This window comes from Tasmannia lanceolata, unplaced genomic scaffold (assembly GCF_043159265.1).
Source record: "Tasmannia lanceolata isolate RefF3 unplaced genomic scaffold, GAP_Taslan_0.1 ptg000029l, whole genome shotgun sequence".
NCBI classification, from domain to species: domain Eukaryota; kingdom Viridiplantae; phylum Streptophyta; class Magnoliopsida; order Canellales; family Winteraceae; genus Tasmannia; species Tasmannia lanceolata.
Genome location: NW_027518706.1, coordinates 4,931,547 through 4,940,199, shown reverse-complemented (window position 1 = coordinate 4,940,199; position 8,653 = coordinate 4,931,547). Strand labels below are relative to the sequence as shown.

The window sequence follows — 8,653 nt, the reverse complement described above, 5'->3', positions numbered from 1 at the left end:
AAACTCGAATTTTTGCTATACCTTTTTTTTTTTTTTTTTTTTGCTGAATCACATATTGCGAACTATGGGATTAATCGGTTTGTGCGTGATGAGTCCAATAACGGAAAAAATCAAGGGGTCACCTAAAGGAAGGAAAAATCAAAGAGAAAGGAAAACAAAACCTAAAAAATTCAAAGGAGAATAAAAAGAAGAAAAAGTAGGAGAGTGTTTCTCATCAAAATAGGCCTATCTCACTCCGTACAAACTTGGAGAGAGGGTTTCTCCAAGACTGAATTTGAAGAAACGCATTCATCACATACAAATTCAAATGAAAGGAGAAAAAAGGAGAATGAAGAATAAAGCATTCTTCCACAAACTTATCTTTAATTTCCAACATGTAGCTACCTTGTTTTAAGTAATGGCTTGGTAATCATCTTCCATAAATCTCGCAAGATGGAATGATCAATGTATTGCAGTGGAAACCTTCATACTCAAGATTTGATAGTAATTTTGTATTAATAGGCGAAGAATATATAGATATGAGAAAAAACATTACTTGCAAGTGGCACCACCAAACAGAACGCATATAATATAACATTAACTTACAAATACATCGAAGAAATAACATGTAAAATTGTAATCTTTGTCCATTGGGAAACAAAAGCGGATGTAGCAGTGAAATTATTTTTTCCATAGTATCTCAAAAATTACTGAGGTAAGATAAACCGTCACTGACAAATAAGGCCCTATTTCATCATTCTCTGTGGATCCCAGCACCAAGATATATGTTTCTAATAGAACACATTTCCTTTACAACGTCTGCCATCTCCATTCGTTCTCTCGGAGATTCTGCAGAACACACCACTCCAATCCTCACTAAGGATACCAAACACTCTTGCAAACGACGTATCTTATCATTGTAATTCTCAGCAATGTTTGTAGCTCTTTCTTCATCATCTTCTAAAAGAATTAATGGATCTAGAATCTCCATCACTCGATCAGGCAAAGACATCTTGACAAATTTGTGAAGACTAAGGCCATCCTTAAACATGTCATCTGTGGGGCGCTTTCCAGTGAATATCTCCAATAAAAGAATCCCATAGCTATACACATCTCCGATTGTGGACACATGACCACCTGCCCCATATTCTGCAATTCCACACATCTTTTACACTTTTTGTTGTGATAAAGGATATGAGATTCGAGGTAGAAACTAAAAGTAAATATGAGGTTTGATTTTAAAAAAAAAGGAGGAAAATTTATCTAAGAGATGATAGATAATTGAATGATCTCTTCACATTTAGAACCCTACGTTGCATGGAAAGAGTCTAGAATTTTTAGAGAAACACATAAGAAGCGATTTAGCACAATGAAAGAAAATGTAGAACTTATGTCCTGTGTTGCATTTTTACTGGTACGAGTGTCAGAATCTTCTGACATGGGTTTCTAGTGTCAAATTCAGTAAACCTAAAAAGGAATGATTTGTAGATTTGCCAAAATATTTTAATCATTTGACAAATTTTAATTTGTTTTCATAATACTATTATTGTAACCAATAACATATTTAACTTTTAATAAGTTAAATAAATATAATGTTTTATTTCTTTTTAAAAAAAATACTAAAAGGATGGGTAAAATTCAAAATGTGTGATAATTATAAAGTTGAGGCAGTAGCATCCAGAAAAAACAGAAAAGAGATAAAAGAGATCGACTGTCTTAGAGACTCCTGCAATTTGAGACGTACATGTCCCACACGGGTTCTCAACATGATTTTTTCATCTGAAACCAACCAAGTCTCAGTGATTACACATGCAAAAGCACTACAAAAGTAGATCAAATTAAACTTCATACTATTTGTAAGGTAAAAAATTCGTAGAAGTAGAAGGAAATGAAATGATATCATTTTCTAAGTACAAACAAAATAGTTGTAAATATCATCTTTAATTTCACTTTCATGTTGACTTGGGAGAGGCAACTTAAAAGGCAATTGTTTAAAATCCATTAAACACAAGAAAGTAGAATGAATAGTGCACGCCAACCAAACGTGTCTCGAAAAGGGAAATGGCATAATTTTACCCTTCTTTCCAAGGGAAACACTATTTCAGTCACAACATTAATCCAAAAGTCTCATATTTATTATTAGTAATTATTAGAAACCTCCTTGACCTATATTTATCAAACACATTAAATTTAGGGATTATAGGCCCTAAGTCCTGGACATGACTCTGTCTAGAACCATATAACCAGACTAGGAAAGTATCGCTTGTCATGTGCTCAAGCTCCTTTGGAGAACATAATTCATCTTTCTTCCAAACCGCTTTTCTTTGAAAAAAATCACCAAAAGTTGAAATGTTTGACTAGGGATTAATAGAAACAACTATTTATTAGAAAGAAAGCAAGGGTTCTTAGTGTGGGAAGCATCCTCCACTGACATCTAGAGGAAAGTGTGTGCACCTTCAGCAGATGGCGTGGAGTGAACCTGTGATGCGCCAATTGGGATCTTTGGCGGCACTCATTAATCTGGAAACCTTGTGAGGCCGATGCCAGAAAGTGGCTACTTGACCCCCACCCTTCGTACGAACCAGTGGAACGAAAACAAATACCTAACACTCTATGTTCTTTTTTAAAAAAAATTGACATTGCATTAATAGTCGAAAAGTATTGGGCGGGACAAGATGTCCCACACATGATACTTAAAAGTGGTCCGCAGACACATTACAAAGCCTGTTAGATAGGTGAGATAACCGGCGACACGACTAACATGGACTCCCTGAGGACTCCTTCCTTTGCTAGAATATCCGCCGCCTCATTATCCTACCTCCTACGATGCTCAATCCTTGGCTCCAATAATCTTATTAAGTCCAAAATCTCCACAATTAATGCATTAACCAGAAAATTTACAGATGTAGTAACCACAAAATCTACAGATGCAAGAAGAGACAGGGTGTTATAGCTTCGTGGATAATTAGTTGCTAAATGTTCGGCTTTGTCACACTCCTCAGAGTGTTATACCTTCGCTCAAGGGTGGTTGCCGATCGTTCAGCTCTAGACAATCTTGGCAAATGGTTCACCCAATCTTTGAAATGGCAAAGGGGTTGCACACATGGTTTCAGGCTGTGGCAATGACGCCTAGCAGTAGTGGGATCCAATCAAACAGGGGCTCGTCCGATTGGCCAACTCCAGGGCGTTTTGGTCCTTTTTGAAAAGTTGGATAATTTTGAAAAAAGGCACTTTTCATGGTACTTTTGCTTCTTTCATTGGAATATATTTTCTCTCATGGGTCTTTGGGGTGTTTTACTGCTCTAGCTCATTTAAGAAGCACGATTTGATTCATCATTGGAGTGTTGGGCCATTTTTTGTTGAGAAACATTAGTCATGGGTTTTTTTGGAAATTTACAAAATTTCTCATTATTTTCTAATCATATTAGAGATTTTATTGAATAATTGAATAATTACTACTCCGAATTTTTCCAATATTATAACTTTTTAAGCAGTTACGAGATTACCATTTTCTACACAACTATTTTGCATAAAGAACTCATGGTCATAGGTACTAAAAAGGCCGCCTATTATTCGGGTGACATGTACGAGACCACTTGATGTAAAATAACATTCCTATATACTCTGTCAATAAATATAGAAATGCTATCAAGTAATTTTTTTTGGTTCAAGATGCTAATTTAGCCTTTGTTGCACTACATTATATACCTAATAAGTGAGAAATATTTTAAAAAGCTCATTGAGAATAGATAGGATGACGAAAATTGATCAAATTATTACCTGGAGCAATGTACCCAATAGTTCCCTTTAATCCAGTTGTGCTGCTTTGGTCTTCAGATGAGCTCTGAATGATTCTTGGATAAAACTTGGCTAACCCAAAATCACCCACATGAGCATTCATGTCTTCATCCAAAAAAATGTTGCTTGGCTTTAGATCACAATGAGCTATCGGTGTATGGCAATGATGATGAAGATAATCCTGCGCAGTAGCTATGCCAATTGCTATGTTTAATCTCTTAATGAAGTTTAAACTTCCTAATTGATGTTGCCCATCTAATTTTGAATGCAACCACTTCTCTAGACTCCCATTTGGCATGAACTCAAGCACGAGAGCTTTGAAATCATTACCTCCAAAATCGATGCTTGAACAAGAAGTTATGATCTTCACAAGATTTCGATGACGAATGTTTCTCAACGCGTTGCATTCAGCTACGAAACTCTTTGAAGCTCCCCTTAAGTGAAGGTTGAGCACTTTGACAGCAACAACATTTTCAATGTGCCCAAGGATTCCCTTGTACACTGATCCATAACTTCCTGCTCCTATCAAATTGGCTGAAGAGAACCCATCTGTTGCTTTAAAGAGCTCTGCATAAGAAACCTTCAAATGCCGACCCTCCATAGAAGATATGGAAGATGGTTTCTTGTTTGACTTTCTTGTCCAGTAAAGTGAAGCAGGGACACACAATAAGAAAATCAAACATACAACCGCACTTACTACTAGAATGATTACTCTAGAAACATGGGCTTTTCCTCGTCTGTCATTAGCTAGCACTGGGCATGCAGGCAACTTTAATTCTGGGATACCACCACAAAGATTATCATTTCCCACGACTGAAATTGCACTGGCATTTCCAAAGACCCCTTGTTTTGGAACTTCACCCTCAAAATGATTGAAAGACAAGTTTAGATACTGTAGAAACTTAAACCCCTCTAGATATTTTGGAATCTTTCCTGAGAAGTTATTGTATGAAAGATCAAGGGCTTCAATGGATGTTAATGTAGTAAAAACTGACGAAACATCTCCTCAGAAGGTGTTACCCTGCATATAAAGTTCTCGCATGCTCTTACAATCTGCAAGAGTGCTTGGGATTTCACCTGACAATTTGTTCTGAGAAACATCCAATATCTTTAGAATTTCCAAGTTACCCACATCTGATGGGAGAGAGCCAGTAAAAAAATTTTGAGACAAATCGAGTGCAATTGATAGCGAAGAAAGGCCAATAATTTGTTTTGGTATCGTATCTCGAAGGTTATTTCTAGAAAGGAACAATTCTAAAAGTTTTGTACAGTTTGCAAGAGATAGAGGTATGCTTCCTTGCAGGTTGTTATATCCTAAATCGAGGTTGGTCAATCGAGTAAGATTTCCAATATTGTATGGGATTTTACCGGACAGATTATTATTTCCCAAGTAGAGGTGTTGTAGGTTCTGGAGCATCCCAATTGAAGTGGGAATAGAACCCGTGATGAAGGTTGAATATATAGCCAAACTTTGTAAGTTGATGAGATTCCCGATCTGACTAGGGATGTTACCAGAAATTTGGCTTTGTCCTATTGCCAACTGATAAAGGTGAGTTGAGAGATTTGCTATGGAGTTGGGAAGTGGGCCAGCAAAATGATTTCTCTGTATTTCCAACAACTTTAGATTACTACAGTTGGTCAAAGAAGTGAAAAATTTCAAGTCATCAGCTCTACCAAGGCCTAGGTAATTATGGCTCAAGCCTAATACGAATAGATTCTTTCCCCAACCAATATTTTCAGGCACTGGTCCGCTAAACTGGTTCTCTTCCATTTCAAGCCATTTAAGACTTGAAACATTGGATAATGAATTTGGAATGCGTCCGGTAAATTGATTGGCTCCTAAAAGTAGATATTTGAGATTAGGAATAGAGAATCCTATGTTGCGTGGAATGGTTCCGTGTAACTGGTTATTTGTTACGGCAAAGTTCACAAGAAACGAGAGATTATTATAAAAAGAGGAAGGAACCGTACCAGATAATAAATTTGAAGAAAGGATGATCAATTTCAAGTGATTAATTCGGGCCAGGTCATCTGGGATGTGTCTCACCAAACTATTTCCCCTTAAATTGAGAAACATGAGAGATGAAACGTTCCCTAGTTGAGGTGGAATGCTCCCATTAAGATTATTAGGACCCAGAGACAACCCGAATAGCTTCGGTAGAGTGCTAAGTTGGATGGGAATTTTCCCTGTAAACTCATTGTAACTCAAATCGATGACTCCGAGGTCCCTACAGTGGGTGAGATTGGATGGAATTTCCCCTCCCAAGGAATTAAAGCTCATATTAAGATGTCGCAGTCTAAATAGACGGCCAATATCTTGGGATATTTGGCCATTGAAGCTGTTTTCTTGGAGGTGGATTTCCTTAAGGAATGTGAGGTTGGATATGGCAGGAGACAGATAACCCTCCAATTTCTGCCCACTAAGGTTCAATACAGTGACCCTTTGATGCCTCCGACCGCACGTGACTCCATTCCACTGGCATAAATGGAGAGTATGGTTCCATGATAATAAGGCTCCAAGAGGATCACTCCTTACACCATCCTTGAAGGAGAGCAGAGCCATTCGATCGGTTTCGTTTCCTAGTAAGGTGGTGGTGGTTATAGATTCTGAAAGTAGTACATTCATAGCAAAGAAGAGATTTAGAGAGAGGATAAATGACCAAAGCTCCATGCTGCAGGTTGAAGCTCTTCTTGTGCTGAGGAACAGATACACCATTTTTTTTGTCTGCCCATTTTCATTTCATCTCACTAGACCTTTATGTGGAATTTGGACTCCAAATTTCAAAGTCTAGTATTTGGTTTCTTTCCCCTTCAAGGGGGTCCACGAAAGTCACCTTTCAATTAAATTTCTGTACTCTTGACTCCAGTCCAAAAAATTTCTCCATCGTGAGAATACATTAGTCGAGGGAAAATCATATGTTCTCTCGATTATAGTGATTGGTGATGTAGCCATCAATTGACTTGACCTCGTCAATCCCTTCAATTATAACACTGCTCGCTCCAAGCCGGCCGAGTAGGTTTTTGGCTTTTAAAATCAATTTTGAATCCAAAACTGATTACCGAGTCAAATTGTGTCTATTTTTTAGTCCAAAATCCAAAACATAAACGGGCTTAGAGAATTCCATGACCTACCATTTGTTGCTAACGAGAGTTTGCCTACGTGTCAGAAAACGTGTCACAAGGTGTCTAGGCATAACGTAAATAGGTTGTGCCCCAAAAATCATTTCCATAGGATGATCCCTCCGATCTGAACTGATCTGAAAATGGAGATTTCCAAAAATAATTTATGGAATCTTCTACAGATGGGAGGGCTAGGATCATCCTATTGAAATGATTTTTGGGCACAACCTATTTACTTTGTGCCCAAACAGATGAACGGTTTGGATCATAAAAAAAAATGAGCCGTACCTACTTTTTTTAGACTTCACGTGTTTTCACGGCCACCCATCATATAAATTCTCCCCAAATATGCTTTAAATTAGCTCCTCTGACTTTATCCAAGCATCCTTGAATTGCACAAATAACACAAGAACTACAACCCAAACATTCAAACATATTACTGATATAAAATCACTTGTGTTTAGAATCATCAAAACAAGATGGTGTGGATCCGTGATCTGAGAGCGGGTCGTGGGTCGGGGATAACCCCTTCTCACATAACAAGAGGAAAAGAGATGAAATGGCCACTGTCTTACTGAGATATCAACATCGTTGGATCAATATTTTAAGGCGAAATACAAGTTTTGCCAATTGAATTTAGAACATAATGTATTGTTCATAACCAACCATCCATAAGATATGAGTAATTGATCTAATCTCAGCTTATGGCCAAAAGTTATATATCATCAAGATCGAACAATAAGGGGCGGATTTATCACTTCCCTAAGTTTTGGGTCCGACAGGGGGGTATGGGCATTTATGTATAATTGAGACCGTTGATCTTATAGACAGTCAGAAAACTTCCCACCTAGCTCTGATACCAATTAATAGAGGCGTTGAGGAGAAGCACTTTTAGGATAAGGGGCTAGGATCATCCTATCAAAGTGGGTTCAAGTGGGTTCAATCCTACGTCCATTTTACCTCCACAAATCGTAGGGTTGGGATGATCCTATGGAGCTAATTTTTTGTGGACACCCTATTTATGTGAGGGCCAATTAAATGAATGCTTTGGATCACCCAAACAATGTGGGCCCCACTGTATTTTAAACTAGTGTGTAGATAACTTATCTACACTAGTGTGTAGAATCCTTTTTCTCAACCAATATTATATATTATCCAACGCTCTGGCCAATAATTTGGGAGGCCCCAGATCATTTGACACATCGCCATATTATATAGTAAAGGCATAGGTATAAGCATGGTTTAAAATTTCGACCGAAATCCGAAATTTCGGACCGAAATTTCGGTTTTCGGTGGGGACCGAAACCGGTATTTGGTGAAATTAAATATTTCACCATTTACCAAATTTCGGAATTTCGGTCCGAAATTTCAGTAATTTAGGTAATTTCGGTCAGAAATTTCGAGAAAATGCATTTTTTATTTTTTATTTTAAAAAACATTACAAACGGCCGGAATTTCGGAATTTCAGTCCGGAATTTCGAATTGGAGTACCAAATTTCAACTGAAATTTCGGACTTTCGGTCGAAATTTCGGTTTTCCGAATGTCTGAAACGGTTACCGAAACCGAAAAACCATGGGTATAAGAACCATGATACTGTGTCCCCACCCCAATTTTTAGGGTGGGACTATTCCCTATGTCATTAAAAAAAGATTAAAAAAAGAACCATGATGCTAATTATAGGGGTGCCACTCGAGCCCGGTTCAGTCGGTTTGTGACCAACCTAACCGAAGCAGAGGTCACATGATCTCAACCCTA

General features: G+C 37.7%; 1 protein-coding gene across 1 annotated transcript; it reads right to left on the bottom strand.

The window, feature by feature from the left end:
• Positions 1–733: 733 nt before the first annotated feature.
• LOC143858934 (LRR receptor-like serine/threonine-protein kinase EFR) lies at positions 734–6,340 on the bottom strand. The gene is made up of 3 exons (XM_077369641.1): positions 4,798–6,340; positions 3,760–4,710; positions 734–1,128 (listed from the first exon to the last, which is right to left on the bottom strand). Exons 1-3 carry the CDS (start codon positions 6,338–6,340, stop codon positions 734–736), a joined length of 2,889 nt encoding a protein of 962 aa, XP_077225756.1.
• Between the last annotated feature and the right edge of the window lie 2,313 nt (positions 6,341–8,653).

Excerpts from the sequence above, each read along its gene's own strand:
- LOC143858934 (XM_077369641.1), bottom strand. The coding sequence starts at position 6,340 with ATGGCTCTGCTCTCCTTCAAGGATGGTGTAAGGAGTGATCCTCTTGGA. Across the intron at positions 4,711-4,797 it reads GCGAGAACTTTATATGCAGG|GAAAGATTCCAAAATATCTA; the intron begins GTAACACCTTCT and ends ATAACTTCTCAG. Across the intron at positions 1,129-3,759 it reads TATTGGGTACATTGCTCCAG|AATATGGGGCAGGTGGTCAT; the intron begins GTAATAATTTGA and ends GTGGAATTGCAG.